Source organism: Phoca vitulina, unplaced genomic scaffold (genome assembly GCF_004348235.1).
Source record: "Phoca vitulina isolate PV1807 unplaced genomic scaffold, GSC_HSeal_1.0 scaffold48, whole genome shotgun sequence".
NCBI classification, from domain to species: Eukaryota; Metazoa; Chordata; class Mammalia; order Carnivora; family Phocidae; genus Phoca; species Phoca vitulina.
Window position 1 is genome coordinate 1218690 of NW_022589751.1, and position 18635 is coordinate 1237324.

Sequence of the window (18635 nt, forward strand, 5' to 3'; positions counted from 1 at the left end):
AAATTATCAACTGTTTTGGTAAAGCCCTAAATTTAGAGAATAGAATCAGTACTCTACTGTATGGTAAGAGTTTATTTACTTTGGTTAGCAGTAGTGAAAATCTGAATAATAGGCATGGCTCATTTTCATATTTCTGAAATACAATTAGAAAAAATGATTTAGTAGACAGCACTAAGCATCACAGAAAATCACAGATTCCATCATAAATATGCCAAATTACCTAATCAATAAACGATTTACATGTGAATCTTACCTATAATAGAACTTAACTTTTATGGTTTATCTGTATTTAACCCTGATGGCATACCTTGTAGAGACGTCATTGAAAGGTGTGACAAAAATTTGTTAGCGCTCATTCATTTCTATATGGTTTTACAATAATAATGTTCCAAAGCAAGTAAAAGTATTTGATGAGCTAAATGCATGTGTGGGGCTTAATATGAAGCAACAGTCTATCTGGCATCAGTAATCAAGCAATTACGAAATGGAAAGTACATCTTGTACAAGCTGACAGACCCATTAAATCGAGAGAGCTGTGGGCAGACATAGTGACACTGCAAGAATTACCAGAAAGCATTAATTTCAGCATTAATAAAATGGCAGTAAATAGATGACAGCTGCCAGATGAACTGAGAAATGAGGTTACTGGCCTTGTTAAGCTCTCGTCTGATTTTCTCCGGCACAAACTGGTCGAGGTAGCGTCTGAAGTGAAGGGCATCGATGGCGACGATCTCAGTGCCGCGCCGCTGCCAGGCATCCCTGGGGCAGGACGGAAGGGGGAAGACGATGACTGGGGAAAGACACTCACAAAACGTAACCCTTGTGAGGTGGGGTTTCTAGGAGTCTGGCAGGGCTAAAATATTAAAAACAAACCAACAAACCAGTAGCTACAGGTCTCAGCAAAACAAGAGGGCAGAAAACCACATCTTTAGATTTCAAGGCATACACATAATGGACTACTAGGCATTAAAGAGTAAAACAAAAAATTATCAAGAGATGACAAATATGACAGAGTGTAAACAGATACATCATTTATAGTAAGTCTCAGAAGTTAAAGGATTTGGGGGCAAACAAAAGGAACTTCGTTCTTGGTTTTCCTCTAATACTGAAGACATGGCATTTGTATCTTGACAAAAGCCAAAAAAAATGCTCGTTCTTCCTTTGCTTTGAAAGACCTGTTTTTTGGGTCTTGGGTTTATAACATCACCATCTACCATCCAAAACATAATCCAAACAAGTGTTACAAAAAATGTGTCATGATTCAGCACAACATTCTACCTACTGTGCTCAATTGCTGACGGTGCGAAACTATTTTTAAAAAGACAAAGACAGTAGGGCGCCTGGGTGGCTCAGTTGGTTAAGCGACTGCCTTCGGCTCAGGTCATGATCCTGGAGTCCCTGGATCGAGTCCCGCATCGGGCTCCCTGCTCGGCAGGGAGTCTGCTTCTCCCTCTGACCCTCCCCCTCTCATGTGCTTGCTCTCTCTCATTCTCTCTCTCTCAAATAAATAAATAAAAAATCTTTAAAAAAAAAAAGAAAAGACAAAGACAGTAAAGCAGATATTGCCTGTGGAAATAGGAAGGACTGGGTGAGATGACTTTGGCAATGTGAAATTCCAAATATTCCAATACTCCCTTTACAGACTTGCATAAAGTGACATGCCAAGCAACTTTTCACACTGAAGAAAGGCAACAGAAACCTTCATGTTAGTCTGTAAATAATTATCAGGAATTAAATATCCACATAGGTAACTGTTACAACCAAATATTTTAACCAAAACAAAAGGGAAGAGACCCAGGGGCCGGACTTGAGATATTACAAAGAATAAGTTGGCATGGGTAGATGGGCAATTACTGATTCTAACACAACTGCTCTTTTTCATTAACGCATGTACACACCCACAAGTGCTTTCAGGCATCATTTCTTTTTGTTTTTTCTTTCTCCAAATTTTAATTTAAATTCCAGTTAGTTAACATACAGTGTAATATTAGTTTCAGGTGTAGAATTTAGTGATTCATTACTCACATACAACACCCTGTGCTCATCACAATAAGTGCACTCCTAATCCCCATTACCTCTTTAACCCATCCATCTCTCTCCCCTCCAGTAATCCTCAGTTTGTGCTCCATAGTTAAGAATCTGTTTTCTGGGACACCTGGGTGGCTCAGTTGGTTAAGCATCTGCCTTCAGCTCAGGTCATGATTTCAGGGTCCTGGGATCAAGACCCACGTTGGGCTCTGGGGAGTCTGCTTCTCCCTCTGTCTGCCTCTCCCCCCTGCTTGCGCTCTCTCTCTGACAAATAAATAAATAAAATCTTTAAAAAAAAAAAAAATCTGTTTTCTGGTTTGCCTCTCTCTTCCCCACCCGTGTTCATTTGTTTTGTTTCTTATATTCCACATATGAGTGAAATCATATGGTATTTGTCTTTCTCTGACTGACTTATTTCATTTAGCATCACATTCTCTAGTTCCATCTATGTCATTGCAAATGTCAAGATTTCATTCTTTTTGGGGCGCCTGGGTGGCTCAGTCGGTTAAGCGTCTGCCTTCGGCTCAGGTCATGATCCCAGGGTCCTGGGATCGAGCCCCGCATCAGGCTCCTTGCTCTGCGGGAAGCCTGCTTCTCCTTCTCCCTCTCCCTCTGCTGCTCCCCCTGCTTGTGTTCCCTCTCTCTCTCTGTCAAATAAATAAATAAAATCTTTAAAAAAAAAAAAAAAAAAAAAAAGATTTCATTCTTTTTTATGGCTGAGTAATATTCCATTATATATATATATATATATATATATATATATATATATATGCCACATCTTTTTTATTCTCCGATCTAGCAACTGCACTACTAGGTATCATTTGGGTAACCAAACGATACAGAAATACTGATTTGAAGGGATACGTGCACCCTGATGTTTATAGCATCATTATCAACAGTAGCCAAATTATGGAAAGAGCCCAAATATCCATCGACTAATGAATGGACAAAGAAGATGTGGTATATATATATACAATGGAATATTACTCAGGCACCATTTCTATAAAAGTTTACCCCCTAAAAGTTCGCGAGGAAGCAAATATGTCAAAGTATAAAAGCATTTTTCAGTAAGAAATAGGAGACTTCAGCAAAGTTTACTGTAGGTCATGCTGTTAACCGTCCTGTGGCATTAGGCAAACTGTCCCAACATGTTTCCCCACCTACTTAATCTCACAGAAAAATTAAGGATAAATAAGCTGGTTAAAGGCTTTAAGCTCTAATAAGAACCTATTCTAAGTAAGTTTGGCCTTGGAAGTTAACCTCCACTGACTGCTTACATTTGGTAGCTGACAGGTAAAGAACAAGAGTTCCACCCTTATTTTTGGTTTATACTTTTGGCTTTTATTTCTCTGTTCTTCCCTTTTGTATATGGAGATGGTAATACTAGTTTAACTACCAATGAACCTGTAATACTGAACTTAAAACAAAAGTTACATTTCCAAAGTAAGAGTAGATGGAAGACAGAATGTACTAGGTCAAGCCCACATTCCTTAGCTTTTGGTCATGCAATACTCAAGTCAGAAACGAACTCACCTTTCACTTCCATCTTCATGGCTTCGGGCCCAACGATACGTTTCAGCATAGCCTGTGTATTCACTGTACTGTTCCGTACCTGAAACAAATAATCTGCCATTATTTTTCAGAAGGATTTTTCTTAAAAGCTTGAAGAGGGCATATATTGAATGGAGCACTGGGTGTTATACGCAAACAAAGAATCATGGAACACTGCATCAAAAACTAATGATGTAATATATGGTGATTAACATAACATAATAAAATAAAATAAAATTAAAATAAATAAATAAATAGTTAACAAAAAAAAAAAGCTGCATGCTCTGGGTCTTTAGAGTGGGAGGAGGGGCAGAAGCAGACTCCTCGCTGAGCAGGGAGCCTGACATGGCCAATCCCAGCTCCCCCCTCATCAGATCATGACCTGAGCCAAAGGCAGACGCTTAACCGAGTGGCGCCCCCTAAAGGGACTTTGTTAATAAACTTAATCCTCATTTCTGGAAATATCTGTTGGCAAATGTCAACTGAAAAAAAACCTCACTGGTCTTAATGACCTATTATTTTCTATAAGGAAATGACACCTATAATGACACCTATAAAAGCCACTGCAATGTTTATCATACAGAGATAAATGTCTCAATCAACAGAGAAAACAAAATATGCTCTGTCATATTAATGTCTTTCATGAGTGTACAGACTGTTTTATAAAGGTCTTCAATATCAGTAATCTGATGGTAATATTTAGTTTGTATTGTTGAGAAAGCAATTTTACATAAAGACATTCCCTGCTAAGAAAAGTATCATTAAAATTAAATCTAGGACTTGCCTATCCACATGCAAGTTACTTCAAAGGGCTTTGTAAACCAGAATACTGTGACAGAGAAGGCACAGAGACTAAAGCATAATTAAAATTCATCTGATGAGAACATGCACCAAGCTTGCCACATAACAAAGATTTCTACTTTTTTTTTTTTAAGTTTTTATTAAGTAATCTCTACACCCAGTGTGAGGCTTGAACTCACAACCCTGAGATCAAGAGTCACATGCTCCTCAGATTGAGCCCACCAGGTGCCCCCAGAGATTTCTACTTGGACATACCAGGAGGGATAGTGCCAAAAGTGTCCTACTGCTTAACTAAATAAAATCATTCCAATTCCTATGGTCAACTCAATAATTAAACTTTTCAAGAATCAACAAAACCGTAAAATGAAAAGCTGAAAACCCTGAGCAAGATAATACTTTTCACATATAAAAAAGAAATAAAAAAAAAAAAGAATAAACAAGACAACACTGACAACTAAGAGTAGTGACTTTTTTTTTTTTTTAGTGCAATTGCCCTAAATTTGCCGGTAAATAAAATGCAAGCAGACTGACTTTTTCAGACAGCTGAACACTATTTATTAAAATGACTATTCATCCAGTAAAGGTCCAATACTGAAGATATTTGTGACAAAGACTTAATATTAGGGAAAAAATGATACTAGAATATACAGTATTTCCAAAAAATATATATATTTTTAAAAATAGAAAACAGGGGCACCTGGCTCAGTCAGTAGAGAATGACTCTTGATCTCAGGGTCGTGAGTTCAAGCCCCAACTTGGGTGTAAAGATTATTTAAGCAAACAAACAAACTTTAAAAAAAAATAGAAAACATATTTAATAAAAATAAAAAGAACACAAAATCAAATCATGACATGCTAATTATGAACTGTCAGTTCTTCATCCAAAAGCAAATTATTTTCATTTTTGGGGTCAGGTTAACTTCTTACATGTTACTTAAACAACTTGAAGCTTTTATACACAAAGATTACTAAATGTAGTGAACAAGACTGAAAATGGCCTCTACATTTAACTATTAACTTATAGATAACAGAGAAACATGTTAAATACCACCATGAAGATGTAATCAGCAACATTCAGACCATAGGAAACTCTACAGGACCAATAGTCTGGGCTGCTTACAAAAAATTATAAGGAAAAAAAGAGAGCAGAACCTATAAACTAAAAGAAACAAACATGAAAACACTAATAAGAAAGTGAGAGTAGTTATATTAATATTGGATAAAACAAACTTGAAGTCAAGGAGTATTATGAAAGATAAAGAGGAACACTTCATAATGATAAAAGCGTCAATTCATCAGAAAGACACAACAATTTTGCTTTTATTTTGATTTCACATTTGAAAAATTAATGAAATCCATTACATTAATAGATTAAAGAACCCCACATAATCCTAACAAAAGTTGCAGAAAAGATAAAATTCAACACCTACCATGATTAACACTCTCAACAAAACTGAGAATAAAAAAAAGGAACTTCCTCAATCTGATTAAGGACCACTACATGAAAACTTACAACTAACTTCATACACAGTAATGAAAACATTCCACCTAATTCAACACTGTAGTGAAGTCCTAGCCACCATAATAAGGCAAAAAAAAAAAAAGAAAGAAAGAAAAGTCAAAAAGAGTATAAAAAAGTAAGACTATCCTTATTTGCAAATGTCATGACTATTTATGTAGCAAATCCTAAGGAATCACCAGGAAATGAAAGAAAAAAAGAAAAATTATAGAAAAGAAAGACAAGCTCATAAATAAATATAGTATCAAAGATATGTCTATATAATAGCAGCAAACAGTGGGAAAATAAAACTTTCAAAAACCCATTAACCAGAGCATCAAAAACAATAAAATACTTAGGAGTAAATGTAACAAAAGATACAGCAGACACCACTGAGAAAAAGTAAAGAAGATTTAAATAAACGGTAAGATAGACCACCCTCAGGGGTTGGAAGACTCAATATGGTATTTCTCAATATTGTAATCACAAATATTCCTCAATCCTTTTGAGATTCCTAGCAGACATTAAAAATAGTAATCGAGAAGGCGATTCTAAAATTTATATGGAAATGCAAAGAACCTAAAATAAGCAAAACATTTTTGAAAAAAGAACAAAACTGGAGGATTTAAGTATCTGAGTTCAATATTTACTTGTTGTGACCTAAGGAAAGACCAAGAGATCAACTGAACTAAATAGAATTCATAGATAAATCCACACTTGTATGGTCAATTGACTTATGACAATGGTGCTAAAACAATCCATTGGGGAAGGAAGGGATAGTCCTTCCAACATATGTTGCTGGAACAATTAGCTATTCATATAGAAAAAAACCCAAAAACTTCAATTGCTACCTCACACTATGAACACAAATTACTCTGAAATAAAATAAAGGCATTAACATAAAACCTAAAACTATAAGACTTCGAAGAAAACATGGGAGAATGGCTTTATGACACTGGGGGTACATAAAGATTTCTTAGACAGGATAAAGAAAGCAGTGACCTTAATACAATTTTAAAAAGACTAGATTAGATCAATATTAAAACACTTTTAGGAAAATGCTTAGGCAAGACTGGAGGAAAAATATTTAGAAAACAAGTATCTGACAAAAGGCTTGTGTTCAAAATATTTAAGAACTCCTAGAAATCAATAATAAAAATATACAAACAACCCAATTTAGAAAAATAAGCAAAAGACTTAAACATAACCATCACAGAGGAAGATAAACCATTAGCTACTGACTACATGAAATACTGCTGAATAACACTAGTTATAAGAGGAATGCAAATTAAAACCACAGTGAGATACCACTATATACCCGACAGAATGGGTAAAATCAAAAAGAATGACAACACTAAATGTTGACAAGGATGTCAGCTGAGCTCCACGTAGCAGGTTTGCTATTTGCAGTGGCATGGCTTAGAAGTTCTGAAATCACCTTTTCTGTATTCTAGGTTTACTCTAAGAAAAGAGGAAGACTAGAATTTATGTTGTGATGTTACGTGGCAATGGGAGGTAGCCACATGAATCCAGTTGTTTATATGTATATGCATGTGTGTGGTTATATCATATATGTCCTGGGTCTGTCTGATGAAGGCATAGAAGCAATGACACCCTTCATAGCAATAAGCATACTGAGTATTCAAATCTTGATTTCTTTTTTTTTTTAGACAGAGAGAGAGCGTGAGCGAGGGGAGGGATAAGGGGAGCGGGAGACAAACAGAACCCCTGCTGGGTGGGGAGCCTGACATGGGGCTCAATCCCAGGACCCTGAGATCATGACTTGAGCCAAAATCAAGAGTCAGATGCTTAACCGACTGAGCCACACAAGCACCCCTCAAATCTTGATTTCTAAAAATTACTCTAAATCCAGGACTCCTTGGAGAGATAGATGATCTAGAGCTGGGGCAGGGAATATACAAGATGAGCTTAGAACTCTTTTAATGCCAAAAAAGGGGAAAGTGCATTAAAGAATGATGGGCAAAGGAACACAACAGCTAACACTGACAAAATCTGGAACATTATAGCATCAAAATAGATGACAGTAATGGATTATAACACATTGAATAAAATAAGAATCCATGTGACTATATAAATATTAATAAATATACATAAATAAGAGAGAATGGAAAATCCTTCCTTACAGTAGAGTGCCAACTAAATGCAGGAGGAATGATGGAGTTAAGAAAATGGGTGCTAAAATAGTGGGTGAATGTTTGATGAGGAAAGAATATTTACAGTTTCAAAATGTGAAATACGTAACTACAGATTAATTACAAAGGGAAAAGACTAACTTGAAAGTGAAGAAACTTGGCAGATCCCACCTTAACCAAATCATGACAATTTATCATAAACACTGAGACAAAGTGGTATTACTGTTCTCCTCAAAAGATACATTAGAGCAGGACACATCACTTCAGTGGGATTTCTATCAAAATGAATAAACTGGGGACGCCTGGGTGGCTCAGTCGGTTAAGCGTCTGCCTTTGGCTCGGGTCATGGTCCCGGGGTCCCAGCATCAGGCTCCCTGCTCAGCCAGGAGCCTGCTTCTCCCTCTGCTCCTCACCCCGCTCGTGCTCTCTCTCTCTCTCTCAAAAAAAAAAGAATAAACTGAATCTAGTTACAAAGAAACATTGGGCAAACCCAAAATAAGAGACAATTTATCAAGTAATTGGTTTATATACTTTTTTTTTTTTTTAAGATTTTATTTATTTATTTGACAGAGAGACACAGCGAGAGAGGGAACACAAGCAGGGGGAGAGGGAGAGGGAGGAGCAGGCTTCCCGCGGAGCAGGGAGCCCGATACGGGGCTTGATCCCAGGACCCTGGGATCATGACCTGAGCAGAAGGCAGACTCTTAATGACTGAGCCACCCAGGCGCCCCTGGTTTATATACTTTAAAAATATCAAGGTAAACAAATACAAGGAAAGGCTGAGAAACTGTCCTACTTTAAAGGATACACGACAACTGTATTCAAGGTGTGATCCTGGACTGGAGTAGACTGGGGGGAAAAAGCTACAAAGAATATAATTGGGATAATTGACAAAATGAAAATATTGACTAGGGATTAACTAATAGTACTTTATTAATGTTAAATTTCTTGATTTTGATAATTTTGTTGTGATTTAAGAGAATATCCTAGTTATTAAGAAATATACAGCAAAATATTTAGGATAAAAGGGCACAATGTCTCCAATGTACTCTCGAAGAGAGATCAGGAAAAGAAAATAGAGAATGATAAAGCAGATGAGAAGAGATGCAAACTGGTGAATCTGGATGAATATTATATGGGAATTCCTTGTATTATTCTTGCAACTTTCCTATGAGAGTCTGAAATGTCTCATATACACACAAATATAAAAATATCTATACAATATAAATATTTAAAAAGCTATGAAAAATACTATTCTATTTTCATTTATGATTAAAATTTTCCATAATAAAAACATAAAAGATTTAAACTCAATACTAAGAGTTTCTAGTCTATTACTTAGCATACTGCTTCTTAGAAGTAATTTTCAAGAACTTAAAATAATTTATACCTTAATTCCTATAAATTCATCTAGGATTTTGGACAAGATACGCAGCTACAAATTAAGAAAATAATTCCAGAATTCATGTTGTTTCTTGTGTAAGCCTTCCTTGACACCGTAAGTAGCATTGGTGGTCCCTTATCTGTGCTCCACAGTACTCTGCACATAGCATCAGTAAAGCACTTAGAATATTAAATTGCAAACTGAGAGTCAGTTATATTTCTACACAGTGGCAATGAACAATCACAAACTGGAATTTTATTTTATTTTATTTATTTATTTATTTTTTTTAGATTTTTATTTATTTATTTGAGACAGAGAGAATGAGAGAGAGAGAGCACATGAGAGGGGGGAGAGTCAGAGGGAGAAGCAGGCTCCCTGCTGAGCAGGGAGCCCGATGCGGGACTCGATCCACGGACTCCAGGATCATGACCTGAGCCGAAGGCAGTCGCCTAACCAACTGAGCCACCCAGGCGCCCACAAACTGGAATTTTAAAAATATATTTATAATAGCAACAAAAATATGAAATAGGGATAAACGTGAGCAAATATAAAAGAAGTATAAAGTGAAAAGTATACATTTTACTGAGAGAAATTAAAGATGACCTCAATAAACAGAGCTATCTCATTCATGTGTCAAAGACTAAATATTGTTAAGATGTCAATTCTCCCCAAATTGATCTATAGATTCAAAGCAGCCTTAATTAAAATTCCAGAAGCTTTTTGGTAGATATTGACAAACTGATTCTAAAATTCACCAAAACAACTCTGAAGAAGAACAAAGTTGGAGGACTCACACTATCTGATTTTGAGAATTATTATAAAGTAATATATTATTATACAGTAATCAAAACAAAAAATAAAAACAAGTCGCTGTAAGATCATGAAAAGATACACCACATATGATAAAAAGATATACCACATCTGATAAAACACCTGTATCCAAAATACATAAAGCATTTTCAAAACTCAACAATAAAAAAGAAATAACCCAATTAAAACATGGGCAAAAGATGGTTTCATGTATGTAGCCATACATCAAAAAGTAACTTACCTAACTGTATACTTTAAATATACAGTTTACTGTATGTCAATTATGCCTCAATAAAGCTGTTTTAAAAATGTAATCTAACTCCTTGACTAGACTGCCAGCTTCTCAAGAAAGGAAATATAAGTCATTAACATGTATGTCTACATTAGCATTTTGTTAACGCAAGAATACAGATGCAGAGGGGTGACTGGCTGGCTCAGTTGGTGGAGCATGCAACTCTTGATCTCAGGGTCATGAGTTCAAGCCCCACATTGGGTCTGGAGCCTACTTAAAAAAAAAAAAAGGACTATAGAAGCAGTTAAGTACTTGCTGCATAAACATAATAATTAACAAGCAAAAAAGGAAGAACACTGTATTAACTGAGGTTAAAATTATAATTCCAAAAAGACTTAATCGGAAAGTACCATGTAACTGACACATATAAAAAAATTCACATTTACAAAGACAGCCTGGCATGGTAAAAAGAGCACCACACTAAGATTAGGAGACATGAGGGACCCAAAGTGAATCCTTAAGTAACCAAATCTCTCAGTGGACTTCATTTCATCATCTGAAAATCAGGGTTGTTAATAATTCCTATCTTGTTTACTTCATAGAATTCCTTGGAAAACCATATAAGAAGAATTCAAAAGTCTTCAAAACCATAAAGTAGTTAGTATTGGTGTCATCAGACTCTACTTTGCAAGGAGGTAGAGAAACCAAAGATACATGATTTCATTTATGTGAGGTTTAAAAGCAACCTGGTCTACTGACCTGACTGGAAATAAAGACAGGAACAGTCCTGTTCCTTTCTATTTTCTGCCCAGCAGTGGACAAGCTTCATTTTCCTTATTTATAAAAAACAAAACAAAACTGCCTACTCTGATCTCTTAACTATGAAAACAAATACCTGTCTTTTCAAAAGAAAGTGGCTGGAAAATACAAAATATCAATTATCATATTTCTATTTTAGGTTAGGATTGTTTTGTCCTTCTTTCCTAAAAGAAACGAGATTAATTTCTTTCAGGTATGGGAAATCAAAGATGCACATACAAATGATTTTGTTCTAAACAAATTAAATCCTGGATTTTCAGAGTAGACATCTTTCAAAATCATGTCAACTGCCTGTTCTGAAAAACAGATACCCTTGTTTTAAATTCAAATATATTGATAAACTATGATGAAAATACAAAGGTTAATAGTGATAATAGGAAACAAGAGACAGAAGATTGAATGACTTTTGTGATAGCTCTCTATAGGTATAACCTATAAGACTTCATGCTCAAAAATTAATCTTCAGTTAAGGAAAAAACTAGAAGGAACCCATTAAAATCTTTGCATAAGTTTGTGACAGGTTAATGAGTTTTTAGATTTAGTAATAAGAAATGTTCTTATTTTTCTCTTACTAGTAATGAAAGTTTATGATGAACTGAGAAAAAAATATTTGGAGATTAAAAAATTCTATGTACCAATGGGTTGTGCCCTTGGAAATAAGGTTTGTATAAAAGCAAAGCCATCTACTCTGCTTTTATTAGTAGCACTCATACAGTGATGATTATTCAGGAGATAGAACACTTTTGACTTTCATTGCCATGATTAAGAAAAATGAAGAAAAGCTGAACAACTGAATTTGGATCTTTCCCAGTGAGCTGGTATCATTTAGTTGGCAATGGGTTGTTTTTGTAGTGATGGGCTTCTAGTGTTGTTGCTCTATAAAAAGCATCAATACCGTAAGCAATGGTGTCTGTCCACTTTTCTACTTTCTATCAGATATGCTGACATTCACAAAAGATATAAGGATCTGTGATGTCTGGGACAATTTGATTCACTAGAGGGCAGGTTTTATGTTAAATGTACTAACATTCTGCTCAGTAAGTTTCATGTCTAGGCATCCGCTTTAAGTACTCACCACACTGAAACAATAAAACAAACTCTTAGAACCATGGTAACACCCTTTCGCATTAAAGCTATCTGCTGGATGATGTAGAAGAACACAAGAAAGGGGGGAAAAGGGGGAAAAAAGAGGGGGGTAAGATTGGAGATTCTTTCTATCTATATTTACTGAAGGGTTTTAACTCATGGCTGCCTCCAGGGAGGATCACAGCAAATAGAGGGATAACACTATCTGGATAAAAGTATTTGCCTGTTTCATGACCTGTTTCATATTCATTTCAAAGTCTGATACCAACCAGATGCCCCAAAATGATGATAAATTTAATTTATTTCTAATTTCTCAAACTCTTCTACAGATTCAGGCAGCAGAGTCACAGCCATTAGCTCACTGAGCCTGGATGAATCATTGAAGGAATGGAATTGATCAGGCAGATAGATTGCAGTGCATGGCTAAGAGTCTCCTGAGAAGGGAGATGGCAGAAATCCAACATCAAATAGATGATGAAATGGCCATTTCCATTATGGGAACATCACATCACAGATATTAATTAGAAGGCACTATAATAGAGTTAAGTGGATGTGGGGAAAAATGCTGAGTTAAAAGTCACCCCGGATGTCCCTAGCCTGAAGTAATCATAGATGTGAAGGTGAGTCATGGATTTGCAATTTTCCATTCATTTTACAATAGCTATAGGTAAGGTAGAGAACAGATATAACTCCAGAGTGGTGATCTTTTTTTTAGACTGGGGACAAGCTATCTTTAAAAAAAGAAAAAAATTCTAGTGTTTTCCTTTTATTATTAGGAAGAAAATTACATCTTTTATTTACAGCGACACTAATGGTAGATGATAAGAGACCTACTATTCTCCTAGTAAAGAAGAAATAAAGCAAATGAAACAAATTAGCTCTGAGTTTAAATACCCAGCATTCTACCAACTTTTTTATTTTAAGGATATAAACTCATCTTTAAAACTGATGAAATATTCTGTCCTGAGTCTTTAGTTCAAATCTAGCTTAGCTGTTAAAAATTAAAAAAATTTTTAAAGTATTATTTGATAACACCCAAATGCTGGAGACAGTCACATTCCAGACCTTCAGAGCTCTCTAAAACATTATAAGACTCATATTCAAAGTATCTATTGGCCCAACACTGGATTTATGACAGTTTAATTTTTTTCTTCTGCAATCCCTTGCACTTTCCTTCCCCCTAATACCTTCCAACTGCATTCTTCCTATCTGTACACATAATAAACAATAATAGCAGACAGATGACCAATAAAGGAGTTGAGACAACAGTGAAGATAGAAGGGTTTTATCTTTACATTTTGGTACAATATGGATTACAACCTCAGGATTCTGGATGAAATACTTTGGTTATTAACTTCAAATAGTTGAGGCTTTATCCAAGAGGAAATTTCTTTGCTGAGGTTCCATTCTTAATTTCCTACATAAACTTAGAAAATTAACAATTTGCCTTACATCACCAAAAGAGCAGAATCACAGAGATATTATAAGAAATAATAAGATACCCAAATAATGTGGAATAACTTGTTGAAAGCTTTTTTCCCCAACAAGCACTTACCAAAGGTAAGGATGCATCAGCAAAAATGATTAAATAAAAACCTCTGAAAATTTTCTCCTCCATAAAAGCCATGAGAACACTGGCAAAAATTATAAGAATCAACTTTTTCTGAACTGTGGGAATTAACCAAAGGCTTGCAGCAGTCTGAGGAGGGTTCATTAAAGAAAAATTGGCTGAATCTTGGTAAAAACAATGAGCTTTGTGACATTTTAACTCTCCCTATTCTTATTCCACTCTCCTGAGCTCTAGAGTAGCCTTAAAAACCAACAGTTTGTAACCACAGTAAAAACCACGAAAGGGGTCAGAAGAGTGATGAAGTTCCTTCAAAGCCCCATTCTCAGAGAACTGTCATCATTTGACCTGTCTGGTGGCTCCCTGGAAGACCTCACTCGTAAGGCCGTCTTTATTTGATCTGACTTGGAGTGCACCAAGTCAGTGCAAAGAGCCTAATCCCCAGGGGTGTTTACTGAAAACAATTTCATGCAATTGCTTAACAGTATGGCTACCTGAGGCAGTAGACATCAGTTGGGGCAAATAATAGGCTAACCAAAAAGTTTCAAAAGGAAAGCTGAGGAATGAGATATCTATAAGGGGCTTTAAAAAATTCTTAGTATCCCCAGGAATCCAGAAGTCTACATGCATGACCATGGCTGTGTACATGCTCACGAAAGACCTGAGAATGTCCTAAGCTCACTACTCTGACCTTGAGGCTCTATGCAAGCAATAAATGAAGTGCCAAGTGCAAGCAGAAAGCAAATGTCAATGACCTGGTAGAGTATTGAAGGTGAGCCCCAATGTATACACAGAGTCCTTCAGAAAAGATTGACTTATTGGTTCCAAGCATTTAAGGTAATCTTAGTCCAATCATTAGCTAAACTAACCTAACTAAGTAGAGACTTTAATGAACATACACAAAAAAGAATACAGACTTTACAGAATTAGTTTAGGAAAGTCACTAAATAACAATAACAAATAGCAACAAAAACAGACTCTGGGGGAAGGGGAAAATCTGATTCTGAGAGTTGCTACATTATTAAAATGTCCAATTTTCAACAAAAAATTGAGATTTTGCAGGAGCGCCTGGGTGGCACAGTCGGTTAAGCATCTGCCTTTAGCTCAGGTCATGATCCTGGGGTTCTGGGATCGAGCCCCGCATCAGGCTCCCTGCTCTGCAGGGAGTCTGCTTCTCCCTCTCCCTGTGCCCCTTCCCCCTTCCTTGTGCACACACACACTCTCTCTCTCAAATAAATGAATAAAATCTTTAAAAAAAATTGAGATATGCAAAGAAAAGAGAAAGTAAGATACCTACTCAGGTAAAAAAGGTAGTCAACTATAACTGTACCTGAGGAGACCAGATGTTAGACTTACTAAACAAAGACATTAGCTATTTAAATATGTTCAAAGAACTAAAGGAAATTATATCTAAAGAACTAAAGTATGCAAATAATGCCTCACAAATAGAGAAACTCAAAAAAGAGATAGAAATTATTTAAAAAGAAGAACCAGTGGCTCAGTCAGTTAAACATCTGCCTTTGGTTCAAGTCGTGATTTCAGGGTCCTGGGATCGAGCCCTGCATTGTGGGCTCCCTACTCAGCAGGGAGTCTGCTTCTCCCTCTGCCACTCCCCCTGCTCGTGCTCTCTCTCAAATAGATAAAATCTTAAAAAAAAAAAAAAAAAAAAAGAAGAAGAAGAACCAAATAGAAATTCTGGAGGTGAAAAGTACAGTAACTGAAATAAAAATTTCATTGGAGGAATTCAAAAGCAGATTAGAGCAAGCAGAAAAAATAATCAATAAACTTGAAGATAAGTCAACTGAAATTATCCTGTCTGAGAAAGAGAAAGAATAGAGAATGAGGAAAAATGAACAGAGCTTCAGAGACCAATAGGACATCATCAAATGTACCAACATATGCATAATGGGATTCCCAGGAGGAGAAGAAAAAAAGGGACAGAATGAATACTTAAAGAAATAGTGGTCAAAAATTTCCCAAATTTATCTAAACATTCAAGCAGCTCAATGAACTCCAAATAGGATAAAATCAAAGAGATCCTAAACACATCATAATCAAACTGTTCAAAGACAAGGAGAAAATCTTAAAAGTAAATCTTAAAAGTAAAATATAAGGAACAAAATTTAGATACTCTCCTGAAAGTTGCCTATAAATATACCTGAAGCAAAGACAGTGGCTTCAGGCTTAGATCTCAGAGTCTTAGTTCTGGCATGTACCTCTTTGGAGGTAAATTAGTTGAGTATAAATTTGATATAACTCATAGGGGATGGTTTTTCTCTCATTATAATCTTTCAGAATAACAATCAACCAAATTCTCCAAACCAGGTGAGTGTTTAGTCTCCTACACTAATCTCAAAGCAGCAACAGATTCAAAAAGGAAATAAGAAATCCTTTTGCAGAAAGAAAAAAGTATCAGCAGCAGATGACTTGATTATGGCTTTTATGTGGGAATGTTCTTTTAGGTACTTGAATAAAAGGCTTAACTTACCTATGGTGGCTGATTAAGAATTTCTTAAGAACTATGAGTTAATCATTAGTTTTTTTGTACTCATTCACAAGAAAATACAGTGACATAGTAGTATCTCAAGCTAAAAAAACTTAAATAAAAAATTTAAATCTCAATAATAGACCTAAAGTATAAATTTGACCATATTTCCCTCTCGCCTCCTCCCATATTAACTTAATTCAAGAAAAGCCACTCAGATCATCACATTTTTTCTCTTAGGATTAGAAATTGGGTTAATATAAGGTTACTGATTTATTTCTCTTCTATAAAAGCTCTCTGTTTTACTGATTCTCTCTGACTACTGTAACTGTGTTTTTTTTATTTATATAGGTCTTCATACTGAAGTATAACAAAGCACTATGGAAACATAATGGAAGAATAATAATAGGGGGCACCTGGGTGGCTCAGTCGTTAAGCGTCTGCCTTCGGCTCGGGTCATGATCCCAGGGTCTTGGGATCAAGCCCCGCATCGGGCTCCCTGCTCTGCGGGAAGCCTGCTTCTACCTCTCCCACTACCCCCTACTTGTGTTCCCTCTCTCGCTGTGTCTCTCTCTGTCAAATAAATAAAAAAAATCTTTAAAAAAAAAAATGAAGAATAATAATAGAATACATGTTCAAAGACATATCACTATCCTCTTTTTAAGGGCATTATATCATAAAATTTCAAACTGGAGGGTAAATGCATAGTTTTTACCCTTGTTCCTCAGATAAAGATGCCAAGAAAGAAAAGGTGGGAATAAAATGTCTTACTCAAGATTAGGAAAATAAAACTGTAACAATTTCAAAAAACCAAGAATTAATCAATAAAAATATTGGGACTAATGCCCATGATACAGAATAGCGATATCTCGGTGGCTTCTAGCCTTCATGATAGATATTCATAGATGGGGAAAACTACTCTATCATACAGACTTCCCATAACTAACCTGTAATGATAAGACATTCATTGTGATCCAGCACCTCAGTGAAGAGCCGTGAAACAATTAACTCGGGGTTGATTAAAAAGCGGATTTCTTCTTGCACAAGTCCTGCACCGGTTACACCACCTCCAACAAAACGGTTTGCAAAATCCACCTATTTGGGAAAATGTGGCATGTTAAATGATGATCTAAATACCTACATATATGATAAAGAAGTACTCTCCCTCTTCCTTCCATTTCCCATATAAATCAATCCCCAAATTAGTAATCTTCCCAGGGAGAATAGGTTGTGATTGAATGTACTCTTTCCATCTCACTGCAGTTAACATCTCTGCTTATTCCTTTGGATTCTAAAACCTTAGAAGGAACCTGGAAAATGGAGCTTTTAGGCAAAAGCCTCAGTGTAATTATACAGACTCTTGTTTACAAACCTTCTATGTACTCCAAGGGCCACAAATCAAGGGAAACTATTTGGAAAGGTTTTAAGATCATTTCCACACCATTCACTATTCAATTTCCATTTCTGGATTTCTTATGACTTTAATTGTATCTTTCTTATATAATATGGCAATCAAACATTTGTCCTAAAAGAACTGAGAAACTTAGCAACTGCCCTTTTTTGGGTAACCTTTTTCTTCTGTGAAAGAATAAAGAGATGGAAATTTCATCCTAAATTCAGTTGTAAATGCAAAACTGTGTAAACATTACAAACTATTTTTTTTAATACAGCTAAGGAAAAAAGTGAAAACAGAAAACCTAGTTTAACAACAAAGATTCATAATTTGGCTATTGTTGATAATGCTACTTATAAACATCAGAGTACATGTTTATGGAAAGAGCCCAAATGTCCATCAACTGATAAATGGATAAAGAAGAGTGGGGTGTATGTGTGTGTATAAATAAACAAACTGGAATAGTCCTCAGCCATAAAAAAGAACAAAATCTTGCCATTTGCAACAATGTGGATAGAGCTAGAGAGTATTATGCTAAGTGAAATAAGTCAGTCAGAAAAAGACCCATACCATATGATTTTACTCATGTGGAATTTAAGAAACAAATGATCATAGTGGGGCACAAGAAAGAGGCAAACCAAAAAACTATAGAGAACAAACTGATGGTTACCAGAGGGGAGGTGGAAGGGGGGAAATAGGTTAAATAAGTTAAATAGGTGATGGAGTTTAAGGAGTACACTCGTGATGAGCACCAGGTATTATAATTAAGTGTTGAATCACGAAATTGTACACCTGAAAGTAGTATTACACTGTATGTTAACTGGAATT

At 35.7% G+C, this 18635-nt stretch overlaps 1 protein-coding gene across 7 annotated transcripts in view; it reads right to left on the reverse strand.

Moving 5' to 3' along the window:
* Window positions 1–18635, reverse strand: part of PARG (poly(ADP-ribose) glycohydrolase) — a 123872-nt gene that overhangs the window by 25754 nt on the left and 79483 nt on the right. For all 7 annotated transcript variants that reach the window (XM_032432317.1, XM_032432320.1, XM_032432316.1 and 4 more), the window contains 3 exons: window positions 17362–17509; window positions 3562–3640; window positions 651–759 (listed from right to left, as the gene is read on the reverse strand). In XM_032432317.1, the coding sequence (XP_032288208.1) occupies window positions 651–759; window positions 3562–3640; window positions 17362–17509 (336 nt within the window). The remainder of the gene's footprint in view (window positions 1–650; window positions 760–3561; window positions 3641–17361; window positions 17510–18635) is intronic.